This window comes from Rhyacophila brunnea, unplaced genomic scaffold (assembly GCF_057557595.1).
Source record: "Rhyacophila brunnea isolate RB1 unplaced genomic scaffold, BYU_Rbru_1.0 scaffold_24, whole genome shotgun sequence".
Classification (NCBI taxonomy): Eukaryota; Metazoa; Arthropoda; class Insecta; order Trichoptera; family Rhyacophilidae; genus Rhyacophila; species Rhyacophila brunnea.
In genome coordinates, this window is record NW_028232904.1 from 4140436 (window position 1) to 4162021 (window position 21586).

General features: G+C 34.4%; 1 protein-coding gene across 2 annotated transcripts; it reads left to right on the plus strand.

Moving 5' to 3' along the window:
* Positions 1 to 942: 942 nt before the first annotated feature.
* LOC147068905 (uncharacterized) lies at positions 943 to 16084 on the plus strand. 2 transcript variants are annotated; one of them, XR_015071278.1, is made up of 8 exons: positions 943 to 1109; positions 5390 to 5521; positions 9607 to 10409; positions 11043 to 11134; positions 12602 to 12877; positions 13384 to 14312; positions 14963 to 15605; positions 15866 to 16084. XR_015071278.1 is itself a non-coding variant. In XM_085951668.1 (7 exons), exons 1-7 carry the CDS (start codon positions 1070 to 1072, stop codon positions 15148 to 15150), a joined length of 2460 nt encoding a protein of 819 aa, XP_085807794.1. In that variant the 5' UTR covers positions 943 to 1069; the 3' UTR covers positions 15151 to 16084. The 2 variants fall into 2 exon arrangements, 1 of the variants encoding a protein (XP_085807794.1); XM_085951668.1 differs by having other exon boundaries at positions 14963 to 16084.
* Positions 16085 to 21586: the final 5502 nt, after the last annotated feature.

A 21586-nucleotide genomic window follows, 5' to 3' on the forward strand; every position in this document is an offset into this window, starting at 1 on the left:
ATATGATGGAAATGTTTTTATTATGGATACTTAAAAATATAATTCTCACAAAAATTCAAATGTCTAATGAAAGTAAATTTAATAATTCTTTCCTAGGTATACTAATATCAGTAATATCTACCTAATAATTGTTAATCAAAGCTCTTATGCACATTTAAATTATTTAATTGTCGTAATTATTAATCCAATCATGGTGACGTAAAATGTAAGAAAGACATTGATGTAGCCACCTAGGTATGTATAATTTTATGGATAACCAATAATAATTAGATATAAAATCCATGGGACTAATATCTATTAATGAGCCAAAGCCCAAGAGTTCAACCTCTATACGATTATTGCGAATATATACCTAATTTCAAAGTCTTTCGAGGACCTACCCGCAGCAATGAATTAATGAAGTAATGAAAAATAAGTAAAAAAAACAGAGATCAAAAAGTATTTTCAAATTTACAAAATGTAGAGCTACGGCCATAACATATTTTGACTATGTAAATACTATTCAATTAACAAGATAAATGTACTAAATTAATTCGATAGGTAATATAAAAAAATTATACGAAAGCTCACTGCTTGCTATTTGTATGGGTAGGTACCTACTAAACTAAACTTGTAACCTAATATGTTATGTATAGGTAATTATTTATAATATATTATGTTTTTTTTTTAATAATAATTAAGCTGCTCATCCTTGCCAACGTCATCATGGGATTAAAAATAATAATTTAATATTTGAACGACCGATAGAAGCTTTGAGACAAGGTAAAATTAAAAGCATAAATTATTATATATATGCGTCTCTTTCTTTCAAAATTTACTAGCCAAAAAGTATGTAACGCTTTACGTGAGAAAAAACGAGAGAGAGAAGGAGCTAATAACCTTCGCTTACAGTATTTTATTATGGCGAGATAGAGAAATGACAGTTTTTTATGTTTCCCTCTCGGCATTTCCACGATACAAAATAATGGCCTGTATTTTCTTGGACAAAAGAAATCATTGAGGTGATAGGTTATGTTGTCATTTGGCGGGATATTTACTAGGCAGACGTCAAAACATATTAAAATCCAAGATGAATAGCGGCCTCAACGAATCTGTAGTACAAAATAAAGGTAAATACATTCATACAATCGAGTTTATCGGGGCAAAATAATCGCTCTCTCCGTGCCGTGTTGTGTTGTGTTTATCCGATAATTTGCCCAGTCGGCTAATTACGTTGAATAAATTTTATATGATGGCTGCCCCCCGTTAATTTCTTATTATTTTTAATAATTAACTCTGTTTATAAATTAGCATCCTGGGGGTCAATAATCGATGTAATCCGCTTCGTATTACGGCAAACGGAACGAAAACAACATAATTTAAATGTTTCATAGTGCAGCCATTATGGAACACCTACCTATATGGAATGGAATAAAATGGGCGCGATTTTTGATTTTCGATCTAATTCTTTTTTTAAAAAATACCCAATGCAAATATTTATATTCCTCTAGTGAAATGTAAATTTTGATATTTTTACTGAAATTTTATTTATAGTAGGTATATTAATATTATGTTGACGCCACCCACGTAGGCCACACAGCCTTGCTATTGTATTTAATAATATGTTAGGTAAATGTGCCGCAGATGCCGTCATGAGATTTTACAACTTTCTTCTTAGATCAAACCAAACCTAACCTAACCTAACCTAACCTAATCTAATCTAACTAATCTAACCTACCCCAACCGAATATTACCTAATACAGGAGGACCTCGACTTTCGCACATAATTGGTTCCTGAAAAGGTGTGCGAATGTTGAATGTTCGAAAGTAGAGGGAAGTAAAAAAAAATGAAATTGTGTGTATTTTGAAATATGTATGTATCAAGTAAATATAAGATATTTAAGAGACATGTTTAAGTGGGGTTTGCGGGTGTTTCCCTTAAAAAGTTATTAAGAGTTAACTGTTTGCCACTCTTCTTTTTCTTATTTTAAATGGTAAATTATTAACTTTACAATATTGCTTAACTGCTGGAACGAAATGTAAAGTGAACCAATCTTTTAATATTAACGCAGTAAACCCAGGCTTTTTTATTTGATTACTGGAAGCAAATCTTTATCCTTCCCTTTCAATGCTCTGAGATTTTCTGGTTGATAAATTAACATTGGCATCAATTTTAAATCACCAGCCAAGTTTCCACCAAGAAGCAATGTCAATCGGTTTTTAGAAGGTTTATGCCAAGGGGCAACTGATTCTGCCTTAGATAAGAATGTACGACTAGGCATTTTTTCCAAAATAAACCTGTGCCATCTACATTAAATATTTGGCTAGAGGAATATTCTCCATCTTCAATAATTTTGGATAATGAGGAAATAAATTCTTTTGCAGCATCTTTATCCGCATCAGCCGATTCTCCAATGAATTTAATATGAACCAACCGTTACTTGCTTGAAAAATCGTGTTAGAATCTTTTTTTAATCTAGCCTTCCAATCTCTGTGCAAACTAAGAGCCTTCGCTTGAATAATTGAAATATCCAGAGGGACATCTTTTTGATGTTGGTCGTAGATCCATGATGACAAATATTTTTCCATTTCATCCATAACTATGCCGTGTCTTTTGGAAACAACCTTTAAAGATATATTTCCACAATTTTGAACGTATTCCTTAATTTTATTTTTAGTTTTCAAAATTGAACATATCGTAATAGACCTGTTTGTATCATACGAACGTCCGATTGAAACAAAAGATTCACCGCAATCAGAACGTCGTGTGAAGTTTATAAGTCCTTGATTTCTCTTTGTTCGTATCAACACTACAGTTTTTCTGTTTCTCACTCTTGTTTATAAATCTTTAGGGTGAAATATTTCAAATGAATCAAATTAGCAGAACGCACAACACGACAAGCCTGCACGTGCTCCTGCGCAAGACAAAACCTATCCTAGCTAGCTCACAAGCAAAGTGACGGGTGCGAGCAGGATGCAAGTGATGCAAGAAATGCACTTGCTTGTGAGTGAGCGAGAGGGGGATATCTTTACCCCACAGCGCGATGTTTTAAAAAAACGATTTTTTTAAATGTGCGAAATAGCGAATTGTGCGAAAGTCGAACGTTCGAAAGTCGAGGTCCGCCTGTATAATCGTAGTTTGTGATAATGATACATCAAAATGTATGGAAATTTCAAATTTTAAATTAACAATTATTGAATCGAAAAGCCAATGCACCGACATAAAAAGGTATATTATAATTGTCTACATGGAATAAACTGTTTTCGTAAAAGCTCATGACGGCATCTGCGGCACAATTACCATTCCTGTAGTGAAATGGAAATTTTGATGACATTTTATTTGTAAGTAGGTATATTAAAATCATGTTGTCGCCACCCGCGTAGACCGCGCAGCCATGCTATTGTATTTATTCAACATACCTACATAATTCTGAAAACACCCATGAGTAAATATAGCCAATAGAAGAAAATCTTGGTACAAGTCGGTTATGGGGAAGCCAGGCGGGAACCGCGCTAATTGTCATAGCCAATTTTGGCAAAATTCATGAATTCAAGAATGAAAACCTAACCTAAACTAATTCAACCTAACAATACTATTTTCAAAATGCGTTTGGCGCTATCTTCCCTATAACTGACTTGTACCAAAATCTTTTGTAAAAAAAGTAAGCCATCCGGCAGAAATCGAACCTGCGTCTCTTGGGTATCACGCCCTGTGCATTGCCACTACGCTACAACTGCCATGTTAAATTGCGACAAATTTTAACTATTGGCCTTTTTAATATCTGTTCATAAGCGCTCTCCAAATTGAGTTACGCATCTCTCGCAGGTTTTAATACGGTTCGATCCTGCCGGGTGTCTTATTTTTTTCAATAAAGATTTTGGTACAAGTCGGTTATGTGTATGCCAAGCGGGAACCGCGCTAATTGTCATAGCCGATTTTGGTAAAATTCATGAATTTCAAGAATGAAAACCTAACCTAACTTAACATAACCTAAACTAATCCAACCTAACAAATAATCCAGTATATCGGCTATTTTCAAAATGTGTTTCCCTATAACTGACTTGTACCAAATAAAATTTATCACTGTTATTATCGTCAGCCATTAACGAATTCCAATGTTTCACGGAGGGTGTAACATAACCTCCCCGCCGAGGCAGATTCGGATTAGTGTGTGGTTTTTCACCTGATTCTTGTCATCACCATCAGCTGGGGACAATCCATTGCTGGATGACGTTTAGCTTCTTCCACTCTTTTCGGTTCCTAGTTCTTCACTGCCATGCACATCCACTGAACTTGACCCAGCGGGTTTTATGACCCTTGGGTACTTCTTAAGTGGTGTCCACATTGGCAACAAGTTGCTGGCAACCTCATTAAATTTCGATTAAAATAATATATCGTCGCTGTTCTGGCAGAAGACACTAATTCGAAAAAATTACATATTGAGTTAGTTATACCAAAATATTCCTTATTTCAAACTTTACCGTCTGAAAACCTTCTTAATAAATAAACAGTCTTTATTTTAAAGTCATCCTTTTTACGATTACTTAATAAACTCATATGATAGACCATTTCAAACATTTTAACAATGTCAAAGTCAAATTACTCAAAACTATTATTCTCCAGTTAGTGTGTTCTGCCAGAACAGAGACGATATTATAGTCATATAAATTATTACCCAATCCAGTAAATCCAGATTCAACCAGATATAAGTTTATGAACGGGTACCGAATTTAAGATCTGCTATTTTGGCTCTCGTTGAAGGAAATCATTTTAGATGAGTCATTATGCATTCTGGCAGTATCGACGAGATCATATTATATGACGTGTCCGGAAACTTCTACATATGTAGTTCTCCGTATCACACTTAACCGTGAAATGTTGTATCGGAAATATATGGCCGTATATTAAAGACCGTCCAACCTCTTTGGATCGTAATGTACTGACATAAAATTCATATCTAAATAAAACACGGTTCTTATCGGTTTACACTTTACAGGAAGCCAGCAGCAAACAAATTTTGAAAATACCCGATATACTGGATTATCTGTTAGGCTAGGTTTTCATTCTTGAATTCATGAATATTCCCAAAATCAGCTGTGGAAATTGAATTAATGTTCATATTGAATCTAATAAAGTTGGAGACCGTATAGTATACGGTCATATCTTTCCGATAAGAAAGCTCACGGCGAACTGTGCCACCGTAAAATGTTTTACGTACAATTTACATGTAACGATTATAGTTCATTGTTCCCCATTCTTACACCTACAATAACACTATTAAAATAGGGGACAAATATTTGCGGTCTGGAAGATAGTTTCTGCGGAGCGGCGGTTGGGAAACACTGATCTATGAATTCTCTAAGATCTGTGATTATTTTAAACTAATTAAAATTGTATTGTCTTTTATAGAAATCTATGGCCCCACGAAGAAGATATGGTACTGCAAGCAATGCGGGACAGTGGAGAAAGTGGAAGCAGACTTCGCCAAGCATCTGCGGAGTCATTTCAAAGGGCACCGAGCGCGGTCAACTCGCAGAGCCGGTATTTATTTGTTCCATATTATGAGTACATATTCATTTTTGACCCTAAGCCTGCTCGCAAATGTAAACTCGACATCCTCTGCGGCACAGCCATAAATCAAACCTTCTAGGAACGTCGCACCGACAGCCTAGTGACAGTCACATGTAACCTCTCGTAATGACAAAATATACTCTTGACTAGTGACCGGCGAGCTTGACATCTGTATAGAAATGACCGACTCGTAGCCTGTGCTAATGCGTGACCCCCAAAAAAGTGCGGCTTCGACTTGCAGCGTGAATCGCATGCACTTGTTTCTTGCAACACTAGATGTTTTTTTTCAATCTAAAATATCGCATTTCACCAATGTGCGGAGCTCATTTGGCAACGTGTGTTTTGTGCAGACGAGAAGTTATCATGTTGCAGACGAAACGACCTTAAATGTGCGAACCGGCTTACATTTTCACTCTTGATAGTGGAAAGACCTGGCTCATAACACATTTTCAGAGAAGACCAAACAGTGTCTGGCTTTTCTTTCAAATAGATGGATTTCAGCATTATTAAAAGACTGCAAAATACAATTCTTCAAGTCACGGGATGGGTGCACGACTTTTGTTTGGCGGAACGGTTGTAATATTTTGTAGGGGACCCTACATGGCTGGCTGACACGTATTATTGTCCGGCGGGGTGAATTATAAAATAGACATAGTTATCAGTAGGTTTACTTACCGTCATTAATTTTCTACAGACACGTATCTCAATTTTTGTCAGTTTTATGTTTATTGATGTAATGAATTCAGAATTTGAATACGCACATATTCCACTAACACGTATCTCAAAACATACTTCATAAAATAATAGATTTAAGCAATGACAAAAAAATCGTATCACAATAAAAGACTTTTATAAATATTATAAACTCATGTGAGTTACGTGTTTGTAAGTACACGGAATACTGAACTCAACAGATGATTATACTGAAGTTCTTTCTCGTAAGTCAAGATACGTGTTTGCTGCAGTAATATTGTGGAATGATTCACAGTAAAGTTGCAACGCATTCTCGTATCTCCGATAATATGACTGATTGGTCGAAAGTATAGTGCGATAGATTGAAGAAATATAACATTTTTTTCATGAAAAAATGTGTAACTATACTAAATGGATAGAAGAAAATTTGTTTCTGAATTAAAAACTGAGAGAATAAAGTTGTTATTTGCCTCTCCTAAAAAGTGGTGTTTTTAGAGATACGTGTTTGTAGAAAATTACCGACGAATTACTCAAAATGCTCTCCTTTTGCGCACCACACTGATCCACTAGTTTAGAAGACATGCAATCCTCACCGATTTGTGGACATACGGCATTTTGAATTATTGTAAATCAGTCAGGTATAAATCACGGAATGGAGTAGACCTCAATTATAAAGAAAAATTATTTTACGCCCAAACTCCAGGAGCAGAGGAAAATATTGAAACAGGCCCTTCACGAGGGGGGCTAAGAAAAATGCTTTTCCCTACAGATAAGAATCGCCATGGCTCACGAAGCTAAACTTTCAAAATTCTTCATTGTTTGAAAATAGTTTTTATACTAAGGTGGTTAAAGCTCAACTGGTGGACCCTGACTCCGGTGGTTAGACGGTATTAACAAAGATGCTAAAGCGGCCTGTGCAGACACCAGGAAGATACTGACCCAAGACAGAGGGAGATGGACAAAGTCCTTGGCTTACCAAACGGGTTTTAAGTCGTACATTTTCTTCGTCAGCGTTTCCAAACTCCCACAGACCCCGGGGTTCTGCGAAATTTGGTCGGGAATCAATGATTAGTGCTTTTAGACTCAAACTCTGGCAAGTTCAAAATTTTCATTAAACATACTATTATAAATATACAGTCGAATTCGGTTATTATGATTACGGAAATAGCGAGATCTCACATGTAATGAGGAAACATTCGTTGATATTTTAGTTTATGATTTTCTCCATACATTTATTCACTTTTATAACGAGCTACTTCTCGGGTATCCCGAGCAAAACTGTTAATGTGTAGATTGTTTAAAAACAACATTTTCGATCCTAAGCAATAAAATCCGACTGGGCAGTTAACTAGACCGATGCCGCCGGGATCGGATAACGTTTATGACACTGGTTAAGTGTCGTAAGTACCTAATTGGTGTTTTCGCCAACAACATTAAAAAAGTATCCACGTATATGGTTGAAATCAGTAGGTACCTACCAGCGCCGGTGGCTCAGCACTTCATTACATTAAACAACTTCTTTTGTAGTTTATGAATGCCATGCTTATTTCGGGGATTTTTACAATGGTTTTCAGATTTTTTATGTTCTATGCTTAAATAGAGCGTGGTGCGAAAAATGTTATGTAACAATATAACGAGCAAATTCAGTCAGTCCCATCTTCCTCGTAATAACCAAGTTTGACTGTATTATGTTTCGGCACATTTTCCTTTCACTAATCCTCACAAAATGGCGTGCACATAATATCTCCATATTATGAGATTCATATGGATAAATATTGGATTTTATCTGTAAATTATTATCTTTTCCCCAGCGATTATCAATGATGCCTCTACATTGAGGTTATCCAAAAACATATCTATGAAGTGCTTCACGGATCTGATAACAACCGTGGATTTAATTTATTGCTGAGTTTTCGGCATCGCCTCAACCGGACCATAATGTCAGTTTTAATACAAATAATACTCCAACACACTTAAATCCTTAATGCCAAGGGTAGCCAACTTGTTTGTCATCAACTTTTTATATAAAAAAAGATATTTTCTATTGGTTATAATATATTTTCTCAGAAAGTGTTTTTCAATGTTATGTATGTTCAGTAATTAGAATGGTACATTCTTAAATATTGTGAATTATTCGTTGAATAAAAGAAATAGTTAATTATAAATTATTAGCAAGTTCAAGTAAGTTACATCATACAAAATATTGGAGAAATCCACGACGTCGGTTAGTAATTGAAGTAATAGGTATCTACTTTGATTTAATAAACAAAAATCGATTGCCAAAGTAGCTTGATTTAGAAGAGCGCTGATGAGTGGGTATTAAAAGTGGCCAATAGTTAAAATTTGTCACAATTAGTATGTCACCGCGTAGCATAGAGGTAATGTGCGCATGGGGCGTAAACCCGGAAGATGCAGGGTTCGATTCCCTGCCGGGGGTGGCTTGCTTTTTTCGAAAAAAGATTTTTTCTATTGGTTATAATATATTTTCTCAGAAAGTGTTTTTCAAGATGATGTTCAAAAATATAATCGCAAACTATCTATCAAATGTGTATAATAAATGGACAAATAATGCATTTAGGTGGTATTGTTATAGTAAAACCCCGTTAATAGGAACACACTTCATTAAAAATTCGTTGTAAATCGAAATTTTCACGAAAATTCATAAAATCTAATTAATACTAATAAATTTTCATTTCGTAATTCGATTTTTTTTCTGATTTCGAATTAACGGAATTTTACTGTAGTCTTTTAAAATCAGTCAGCATTTAGATTAGCAAACATTGCATCGATGCAGTTTTTCATCAGTATTTATCATTCGATTACGGCGAAAACTAGAAAAATTTCACTCAATATCTTAAATAATATATAAAAGGTTCTTCAAACAGGAAACATAATATGTAGATTAATATCGAATCCTTAAGGAAAGTGATTAAGGTTTTTTGTTGGAGATCTTTGATCAACATGTTACTTATAGTCTTATCTTGTCGATGCGGTTTTAGTCCAAAACGTGAAATTTATGTAAATTATTACTGCCAGCCAATTTTTACTAGGTGGACACTTGTAGGCCAGCTATTTTCGGAATAAAATAAATCCCTTAAAAAACATGAAATAGGAACAGAATGATAAGTATTTGTGAAAACTTACCAACACAACATGTTTATGTAAATGCGGCTGCGGTCGGTTAAAAATCACGATAAAAACCAACCATGCTGGTACTTTATATCAGTTAGAATCCATTTTTTTTTAAAGTAACTGTCTCTGAGGCTGTTTTGCATTGTGTACTGTCGATGATGAAGAATGTTACATTCTTAAACCTTGTGCATAAAAGTTAATTTAATTAATTTCGTTTACTTTGATTGTAGGCAAAAGTTTCATAAACGGAATCGCAGGCAAGGGCGTATTGTCAAACGGAATCAGCATTACGCAGAATCCAACGTCACTGTTGAAATTCGACAACCTCTCCACCAGACAGCTGGAGATTACGCAACCCAACACCGCTACCAACCTGATGTCAATCAACGGAGACGACGTCTGCGAAAGACTTGTCGATCCAGCACTTGTGATGCCCAAGAAAAACTATCAAGAACCGATTGATTTTAACACCTCGGATATATCTCTTGATGCGTTCGGAAGAAGTAGTGAAAAAATTGACAATTTCCCGAGAAGCGATGATACATTTTCGAGAAGTATAGGAAAGAATCAAAATGGGGACGATTTCAGTTTGAACGAAATAACGGCTGCGGCTGCGAAGGCATTATCAGACAAAGAAATCACTCTTCAGATCCTAGATGATATATTAATCGAAAGTAGTACGGATTTTAAAGGCGTCGACATGATGAAACCACTACAGTTATTTTACGTATCGGCCGATAATTCTTTAAATGTGTTACCGGATAAAACACCGCAGGAAGTTATCGGCGATGGAGGGTTAAATTTAAAGAATTCCGTCAATGAAATGTTTGAATTGAACCCCGACGATGCGTTCGATGTGAATTTAAATTCCGATGGCGTCTCGGATGATAACGTGAACGGAGCTTCGAGTAAGGAAGACTACGAGGCTTCGTTAATTTGCGAGATCTGTCTGAAGAACTTCAAAACGAGTGCTTACCTCTACAGGCATCTGAGGAAACACACGGGAGAATTCAAATGCGGCACCTGTTCCACGGTTAGTAATACTTTATGATCTAGTTTTATCGGTAAAAATCAAAGTACTACTATAATATATGACAGTGGCGAGTGGTGGAGGTAGGCTGCTAAGATCCGACATAGATAGTGCACACTAAACTTTGTGAGTCATACTTTTTTGTTTTCATTGAACTAAGAATACAAATTGTAAATGGTACTGGTTAGTTTTTAAAATCCAATCTTACCCTGCGTTAACCAAACCATAATAGATAATAGTCAAAAAAAATAATTTATCTATAAAATATCTAAAAATATGCTGTTAAGGTGAAGTCTCTAGGTAAAGTCGTTAACGAAAAATAACTTTAAAAGTTTATTAATTGCCCGAAAAAAAATTACAATATTTTTTTCAATATTATCCTCTGGCATTAAATTTTTCCGCATAGATATCTGTGAGTATTTTTTTTATATGCGGAAAACGACCTCTCAACATCTACAGAGGTGATTAGGCAAACTTTAAATAAAAGTGCCCGAGTTGACTTCACCTTTTCTGATAAATCCACAGCTCAGAGATGGCATTAAAATGCAAGTGCAACTGAACTATCTACCTTCCTACATTAAACAATTGGCATTAGACATTTGTCTACATTAAAGATGTAATGTTTTCCTTCCTCAGACATTTGCACGGAAGGAGACGTGGATCACCCACAGATGCGTTGGCAAGAACATTGACAAAGATCCGTTGAATCCGGCAGAGCTGATACCCAGGTGCTTACACCAAATTATTCCTATGAGATACATTCGACCGTGTTTAGGAAAAAGGGCGTAACCCTCACAGAACAAATTTTACAGGAGGGGCAAAAAACGTTTTTTGAATGATTTTAGTTTAATATTTTTTTTAAAATAGGCACAGGCATTGGGTGCATGATGATTGATGATTTGGTGTAATATATTTTCGATCTAATAATAATTAAAGAAGTTTTTACAGAAAAATCATTAAACTTGAGGGTAAATGCTTTTTTCCTTAAATTAAAACATAATTAATTTCAATTAAAACCTGAATTTAGATAATAATTCGGCTTTTGCGGCTTACTTCCTTTTTATAGCAAGTGTATTTAGTTGTATACATTGTTAATATCTAATAAAAGCACTTTTCGAGGGTTACGCCCTTTTTCCTAAACACAGTCGAATATTATAACCTTTCCATTGGTCTGACGAAAAGTCTATCTGTGTTCCCCTGAGAACTCAACAGTATTAATTTTTTCTTATTTTAATATTTAATTTTTGGGCTGTCGCTGTGTTCTTCTTCGCTTGACATTTCGGGCTTGTTGCAGAAGACATTCTCAAGAGATAATGTAGTTAAGTGTATGAATGCAAACAAAATAATGAGACAAGAATGCAAGTATGTCGATAATGAGTGCCTTGTGCGGCGATTACATTATGATCACATCATGTGCTGGCACGGCGACAAATTTAGTCTATGGTTTCGTCATTCCGCAGAATATTATGAATGATCACTATCTCTATAAATTCAATTATGGAGATTGCCCACTATAATGTATTGATATTTTGAATTATTATTCATTATTCATGCTAATTTCAACAGTTTCTACGTGTGCGTACGTTAAAATTACTTGGGATATTGCATCCATAGCTAATATTTCCAACAGAATCCAACCAGCAGACCATAAATAATAAATGTAAATAGGAAACGGATAATAATTTAATAGAAAATCAGGCAACCACTTAAAACAAAGAACCCGTGAGTCGAGAATGTATATGCCTGCAGAAAATAGAAAAAAATGTTCACTGACTAGTGCGGTTCATGATGTAGCGCGATACGCGTGAGGTGACCTCATTGTTGTTCTGGCGATTTTGACAGATGTTGCTGACTGACAATGTTCGTTTAAAGGTTCAAAATGTGCTACAGGAAAGGAGTATCAGTCTGATAACATTTTAAATACCAAAAAAAATGATTCCCATAATGGCAGCTTACTGTGACAGCACGTAACGTGATGATAATGTATTTGAAGCATAAAGCATTAAAGACGACAGTACTTATTGACAGTTCACGAAAGAGAAAGTTGTTCCCATGTATTTTTGCTGTGCGAACATGATGATTAGTTGATGTTATGTTAGCGAGCACAAAGATACCCTTATTGAATAAATATTGTATTATGATGAATTTGCTTCTTGACTGGATTTGGCTCAAACAACTATTTTAATTTTTTTCAGTGAAACACCGTTACCGATTGCGGAGCTGAAGCCAGATGATTCCGCATCTTCTTCAATAACCATCAATAATAATACCGAAGATGCATCGAAGGTTTCAACAAATACCGCCAAAACTACAAGTGATGCAAAGCGACGAGCCATGGAATGCCCTACGTGTGGTGTGACACTGAGTGATGCGTCCTGCCTCAAGAGGCACATGCTGACTCACGACAGAGCCCCGTGTTACACTTGCGTGTATTGCACGGCCGTCGTGCAGCACCGACACTCCATCCGCAGGTGCAATGTTGCTTATTTTGTTTTCGGTTAAAACATTGAGAAACACAACGGAATTTTCACATATAACACGTTTGTTGATTTTGCAATATGCTCGCACTAGTTCGCTTCACTTAGAATATAGTATGTGTTTTCCGCTGTATTCCGTATAACCGAACAGTACCGAAGATTGTATTTGAATATAAAATTTAACTATAAATACCCGTAAAAAGACACTCTTTTGTTAATTTTATGTGGGCATTAGGATGAATAATCACGTGAAACATTGAGAAATGTGTACGCAGGTTGTGTGGCTTGGTTTTCGCAGGGTTTAATTGAATTTAAAAAACTGACCAATACCATCTGTAAATTGTAGTGTTATTTCAATGAAAACAAATATGCATGACTGGCAAAGTTTAGTGAGCACTATTTATTGCGGATCTTAACAGCCTATCTCCACCTTTTGCCACTGACCTGTAACCTGCTCACGTTTGATATGTTGACTTATTTAGGTTATTGTACATTTTCAGACATCTACGATTGCACCATCCTGAGTACGAACACGAATGGAACAACACCGCCTTCATCACCAGCCTGCAGACCGAAGACACGGAGAGACGCTTCAGCAGCAGTACGCACAAGCGGATCGCAAACACGAAAAAGAAAAAGATTCATATGGCCACCAAAAACAGCGACACCAACTTTAAGATACCGCTCAAGAAAGACAGTGTTCTCGGCATGGCTACGGATCTCGATTATAAGTTATTGCAACAGCCTGTTAAATCCAACGGAAATGTGTCAGTCGCTAAGGAAAGTTCGATTGATTTATCCGATCAGTTGTCGTCAGGGTTTACAGTGCATTTTGAAGACGATATATCGTTTCCGGGCCTGTCTGATTCTTTAGGGAAATCCTTTGATAGTGACAAAAACAAATTCGATTCTAAAGAAAATTCGCCATTGAAAATATTTACGCAATCATTTGCAATGAACGGGTTTAAAAGGATAACGGACTCGTCGTGTGATACCATTAAATCTTCAGGCAAAACATTCACTCCGTTTTTGAATAACGGATTTAAGACTGTCAAGTCGTCGGACGCATTTAGTTCTTCGTTTGCATCGGACAGTTTTAACATCAAGTCGTCTGGTGACGCAATAAATGGGACAAATTTCTTGCCGTCGTTTTTGAAGAATGGCCTGAATAAAATCAACGATGTCAATTCGGTGAAGACTGATTCGAACCTAAGTACAAATAATTGCAGGGATTATAGTGTTATTTTAGATGAAGTAAGTCAGAAGGGACTCGTTAGTGAAAGGGTGCTTAGAATCGGTGATGCAGCGTCGCCGGAAAAAGATGTTGGGTGTGTGAGGGCCAACGGGAAGATAATGCCGAGTATGCCTGTCATCTTCTGCAACGACGATGAGATGGCTAGCTCCGAGGACATAGAAGATGTTCGGAAAGGTAACGTATATTATTCAATCATTTATAACTTAGTGTAGATCCCAAATTAAATACCCTAAATTCCCTCAAAATTAAAACCTCATATGGACAGGTCTACAGCAAACGGTAAAATTTTAGTTACATGTAAATTGTACGTATTACATTTCACCGTAGCACAGTTCGCCGTGAGTTTTCTTATCGGAAAGGGATGACCGTATACTATACGGTTATCTCTTTTTTCATAGCCGATTTTGACAAAATTCATGAATTCAAGAATGAAAACCTAACCTAACCTAACAAATAATCCAGTATATGGGTAATTTCCAAAATTTTTTTGCTGCTGGCTTAAAAAATATGTGAATTTTTTGATTATTGTGTCAATATATATATATATACTCCATAATTCAAGTGAATGTATTAAAATACAACAGTAGCTAAATTACACTGAATACTCTTAATTTTACATCAAACTCCATTAGGAGCTAACAATAATGTAGCGTATTACATTTCCTTTAACCTTGACGATAGGTAAGGGGGCCCCGCCAAAGATCCTAGCCTGGGGGCCCACTTTAGGATGTGGGAGCCATGATGTTCACACAGATTTTATGTTGCATGTGTAACACGATCGAAGAAATCGATTAATTTTACTCACCTATTCTTTATCTTTCTAGAAGTAGAAATCTTGGTGCAGCAATCCATAAGCGAGTGCCTGATGGAGGCGGTGCCGACTCTAGACTACACCACCTCCGTAGTTCTCTCCGAGGATTCCCCCAACACCAACTACAACGTCCTGGAAGAAAGCTCTTCCATGCACCTCATCGAAACCTCCAACGACTTCACCTTCTTCGTCCTCGGATAGAATACTTCTCATATTAATTGCCGGGCACTTTCTCTATATAATACATAAATTACACGAGCAAACTCGGTCTGGCATGATCGATAAATGTCATTTTGAATGTTTTCATCGATTCACGGGTGAAATAAAAACATTGTTATTATACCCTATTCGAACTCAATTGATTGATTGTGACAGACTGACTTGCCATTCCCTGTCAATGCTGTCAGTTTGACGTTTGCCTTTATAATAACAATCATTAAGATTTTTTATATTATTTTAATAGCCGATAATATTACAAAACCAAAAAAAAATGTTAGTAAATATAATTATTGCAATCACGTAGGCCGTCTTTGTATCCATGGTTGGTTAAAAAATGCATGTTGTTTTTGATCCGGTGCGATTTATATATATTTTTAAATACAATCAGCAACTTGCGGTGACATCTTAAATAAGAAAATATAGGGAAAGTATATTTCGTCACTGTTCTGGCAGAAGACACTAATTCGAAAAAATTACATATTGAGTTAGTACCAAAATGTTCCTTATTTCAAACTTTACCGTCTGGAAACCTTCTTAATAAATAAACAGTCTTTATTTTAAAGTCATCCTTTTTACGATTACTTAATAAACTCACATGATAGACCATTATTTCAAACATTTTAACAACTTCAAAGTCAAATTACTCAAAACTAGTATTCTCCAGTTAGTGTGTTCTGCCAGAACAGAGACGATTTAGTGTTGCCATAGAGCTGATCAATATATATTTTTTGGTTTACTAGCAACTCAACTTATGTTATGAACCAATGAAATCCACCGTCAATATGATCTACAGTAAAACCTCGTTAATACGAATACGACCATAGATGTGCCTACCAAATTTCCGATTCAATTCCTTCAAATTAAAATCTGTGCAAATACCATGCGTCATTAATCCATTTATTGAAGTTACCAAGAAATGTAGGTAGGGGAAAAATGAAACATTAATTTTTGTGGAATCTATTTAGGTTAGGTTAGGTCATTATTTCGTTGTACCTAGTCACCCAATCATTTTGAACATATTATATTGATTAAGAAGAGATATTCTAAGCTTGCCGGCAACACCGAGTTAAGTCCTGTTTATTTGAGGCTTTCTAGCGATTAGGAATGCTAAATTAGGTATATAATTTGATTTATTATGGCGTATTGAAAATCTGTGCTATTAAAAATCTATCAACATAATAGAGATAGGACAATTTCAATATTAAATTTATATTTTTCCTGAAAGGTCATAGTTATATTTATCGTTGTTCTGTTTTGTCATTTTCTGTTTTTTCATGGAACCGAATTACAAAAAAATAAGAATTATCCAATTTGTCAACACAATTGTTCGGCATTGGTTAAAATTTTAGTAAAATTATGTGAAAATCCAATAAACAATCAACAATTAAATACCTACAGCCCTGAAACATGTGAGTTATTGTTTTTCCTTTGAGTGGAGTGCAGTTGTGCCACTGATGTGTTGATAGGTCATAAAATGTCAGGATTATTTTTTTACATTCATAAAATATGGAATTTATGATAAAAAAAGTCCATACTTTTCAATGTCGGACTCATGAAATAGTCCACTTTATTACGATTTATTGAATATTTTTATATGCCAGAACTCTGAAATCATTTAGTATGTATTATGAAATTCGAATTAAAGGTATGGTTTTATATAAAATTAATGTTCAAGTGACGTTTTTTTGCGAAAATTTTGATTTACGGTGAACTTTGAATTTTCCGTGTTCTTATTATCGAGGTTTTACTGTAGTTGTTGGCTAAATCGTTCTTAATAATTCCTATTTAAGCTTGACGACTTCTCACGACAATCGATGTGGATCGTTGGATCTGTGAGTCGGCAGGTGTGAATAGATAATGAAAATAACTAAAGATGAGATTCTATCATGCTGCAAATATGCTGTGTGAACTTATTTCTGTTGATTTACAATAATTTTTAACACAGCGTATCAAAACAAGCGTCGAGACGATCAAATTGGTATCTGAATTGTACATTGTCCATGTAATTTATATATAATGTTGACAATAATTGCTCACGATTAGTCTGCTTGTGTACAGAACTACAAACTTATCTGAAGAATGGGATGGGGGAGCCACTGTCGAAAACTACCCAATCAAGACTCGTGACTGGACACAATCTGACATTCAAATGAAATTTTCAAAATGGCGTCCTATAGTAGGTTCGTAGTTCCATTTTTGGCCATTCTACAGATAAGTTTGTAGGTCTGTAATTGGAGCATAAGAGCCGTTCTATTTTCAAACATGCTTTAAGTTTACACTTTTAAAATATAATTTTAATATTATTACAAAATAGTTGTTAGCGTTTGAATTATAATACAACTTCTATGTTGCTACCGACACGTCAGAGCGCTATATTCAGTGGCGATGGTAGGCTGTAGATATTCTAAATAAATAGTGCACACTAAACTTTGTCAGTCGTCCTTATTTATTTTCATTGCACTGAGAATACAAATTGCTAATTGGTGTTGATTAATTTTTAAAATTCAATTAAACCCCGCCTAGACCAAACCATTATAGATATTAAATAAAAAATATTTTTCATCAATAATTATCGACTGATTTAGGCAAGGTTTCATTGATTTTTAAAAATTCTTCAATTTGTTTTCTTAGTTCAATGAAAACATATAAGTATGACTAAAAATTGTGTATTATTTTTGTCAGATATACATAACCTACCTCCACTATTATGTTTTTTTCAAGGCAGGGTTTAATTGTAATAATTTAACCAATACCATCTGCAATTTGTATTCTTAGTTCAATGAAAACAGATAAGTATTGTAGTGTGTTTTATTTATGTCGAATCTCCGCAGCCTACCTCCACCCTTTGTCAGTGGTATGTATTGTGGACGGACATAAGTGGCAGACCATGTATATAGAAGAGTGATATGGGGACATTTTTTTTTACCCAAATAGTCGGTCTGACGTTTCGGCCACAATTGACGTACAGTACAACCTCGTTAATACGAAATCCACGAGACCAAAAATCGAAAAAAAATTACGAAATAAGAAATGTATAGGGGAAAAATATAATTTTTTATTTTTTTTTATTTTAATTAATTTTGTTTACGATCATAGATGTGTCTACGAAATTTCCGATTCCGTGTGTGTTAAGGGCGGACGTGCTCAGCGTGGGTCAAAATGGAGCTTTTATTCTATTTTCAAAGCATGATCCTGGACATTCCTTAAACGTTGTAGATAATCTATTTATATAATTTTGAAGCCTTATTATCCTTTATATTTATTTTAAACATTTGCTGACGGCATAAAGTATTTTTATTACATAAAATAGTATTCTTTTAAACCTCTCGCTCTAATGTAAGTACATAAATGTGCAGTGGTGTTAAGATTTTTTACATTTATTAATTTTTAAACGCATTTATAAAACCATCAGTATAATTTATGTCGACATTATTATAGTGAAATATTTACGATAAAAAATTATATTGATAATCTCTGTGATCCCAAATTTGACAATAATTAGGCATTTTATTATTCAAAAAATGGGCAAGATTAACACATTTGAAGATAATTCTAAAGATACTGATTATAAGCTATGTCTTTGACCATTCAAATGTGATAAACATCGTACGAATAATGATTACTTTATAATAATTATTAACCTAAGAATAAGGTAGTGTTTTTTTGAAATACGCCATTTCTAAATAAAAGTTCCATTTTGACCTACGCTGAGCATGTCCCCCCTTAATGGGTCATGAAATGTCAGGATTATTTATATTACCTTCTTAAAATAAATAATTTATGATGTTTTAGGAAAAATCTGTCACATTTTTCAATGACTGGCTCATGAAATAGTTAGTACTTTATTACGATTTATTGAATATTTTTGTATGCCAGGACTCGGAAATCGTTTCGAATTAAAGGTATGGTTTTATATGAAAATATTGTTAAAGGGACTTTTTTTTTTGCGATAATTTCGAATTAAGGGGGAATTTCGAATTATCCGTGTTCTTGTTAACGAGGTTTTACTGTAGTAATAAATAATTTTTTACCATACTTAAGAATATTAGTAATTTTGAAGTTGTATAGTACCAACATAAAAGTGCCCGGCAGAATGTTAAGCTAAGTCTATACGCACAATGGTAACAGAAACAATTTCTTCTATGTTTATATTTGAAAACATCATCGATTGATTGTTACTTATAGATTATTGCATGTTGTGCGGTTAAAATCATTTTCTCCATTCATCTGATGTTTATATTTAAATCTAAATCAATGTTTCTGATAATTGACGTGTCCATTTTCAAAAACTGCTAAGTTCACTTAACAAAATTTGGGTGGAAAATGACATTTTAGATTTTACAAATAAGTGTATCTATTCTATACACTGCTATCGGTAGCTATCGAGGGTAGTTTTTCATATGTTTGTATCGAATTGTTACAATAAGTTAGCCGTCGAAACAGTCAAAACTGTCTATCTCGCTCTTAAATTTAGCACACGCAAGAGAGGTACTGTTAAAAGTTAAAACATATCACTTATTGTAACATTTACAGCTAACTTATTGTAATCTTTACAATAAGTGGAAATACTTCGATACAAAACTACCCTTGATAGCTGCCGATAGCGGTCAATATCAGTCTTGTTTATAGATAGATTTAAAAGTTTCATTTTTAGCTCAATACAACTGGGAGATCCAGACATTTTGCGTTGAGTTAAATGTTACTCCAGCTGCTACTGATTATTCGGGCGAGCTAAGTTGGTTATCACTATCAAGGGAATGGGACAACTGGGTGCCAGGACAATTCGAGGGCTTAGTGTCAAACAACACTATCTACAAAAGTACAACTTTACAGGAGAGCCAAAAATCGTTATTTTAGATTCTTGTAACTCAACAAGGGAAATGTTTATTTAAAATCTAATGTTAATATTTTATAATTTATTGTGTATTGTACATTTATCTTGCTTATGATGATGTTAAAATTTATAGGGATAGTTTTAAAAAAATATGACAACAAGGGTAACTTATGTAGTTAGCGTTAAACTTTACTGACGATTTAATAAGAAATTAGAAAAGATTGACATAACGTTGTTTGACTATCTTGTAGCCGTAAATGTAAAATAACGTTATCTCAAAAAAAAAAAAAAAAACACTTTTTGTAGAAACGTTGTCTGACTTTAAGCACTCGAATTGGGCGCCGCACTGTAGAATGAAATAAATAGACATTCGTTACGATTTTATACAGAAAGTTGACGAGGAATTTTAATCAGTTTCTATCCACTACTTAGTAATTTAAATTTAAATTGCTCTCAACATAATGTTTTTTATTGCGGATTGAGAATTATCATATAAAAAGAAAATAACTCTCATCTCGTTGGAATTTAAACATACGCACAATTAAATCATTATTTACGTGTGCATATTTAAATTCTTACCAAGTATTAAATATATATTTTAAAAGTACCTATAATTCACGAACGTCTATTTATTTTCGAATTTCATTTGATTGTGTGGCGCCCAGTTGTCCCAGCGCAGAATCGTCCTATAAACCCACTATCGACGTTATGTTTTTTCTGATCAGGCGTCAGTATGGATCTTGACAGGTGCAGTTGTATACAATGTTGGTCTTAGCAAGAATGCTAGATGAATAATCTCAGTTTCGTAAAAAGTTACTTAATCTACAAATACATAACTCGGAATCATTTGTTTTGTTGAGAAAATGATTTTTGACTTAGCCAATTATTAAATATTCTTAAACACGTTGTACGCTTAGACCATAGGCAACCAATCTACCTCAACGATTGTTAAATTGTCTGTTCCAGTACTGACGAAAATGTTAACATATAATTAGGTTAATTTAGTGATAAGTACTGTTTCTTGTAAACCAAGACGGCAATAATTTTTTATCGCATTTGTTAATAATTATTGAACTGGTATTGTAAAAATTATTGAGCCGATATTGTAACAAATAATATTATATGTTGAATATGTATTAGGTAACACAAAATTAATGGGTGTGGTTCCAGTTTCGAAGCGGGGTCCGCTTTATTACATATCGTCACTGCACGCAAAACACCTCCAATGTGATAAAGAGACAAAAAAAAAAACTAGAACAAAATAATTAAATAAATAATAATGCAGTTTCTTTTCACCATGTCCGATCCTAACAGTGGCGAAGACTCCATACTAGGCGATTATTTGAAGCCTACCTTCTTAAGAAAAATATTTTTAATTGCATATTGACTTATTTATATAATCACTTGATTATAATATATTCTATAAAATGCCAACTTATAACAAAAATATGCCAACAAAAGATGCTGTATATGTATGAATCTATTACACAGATAATTACAAAACAATCTGCAAAGGTTTTAAAAAATATACCACAGCGCGCCATCTGTCTTGACGTAAGTAAAGGTCGGATTATGTTTCAAATA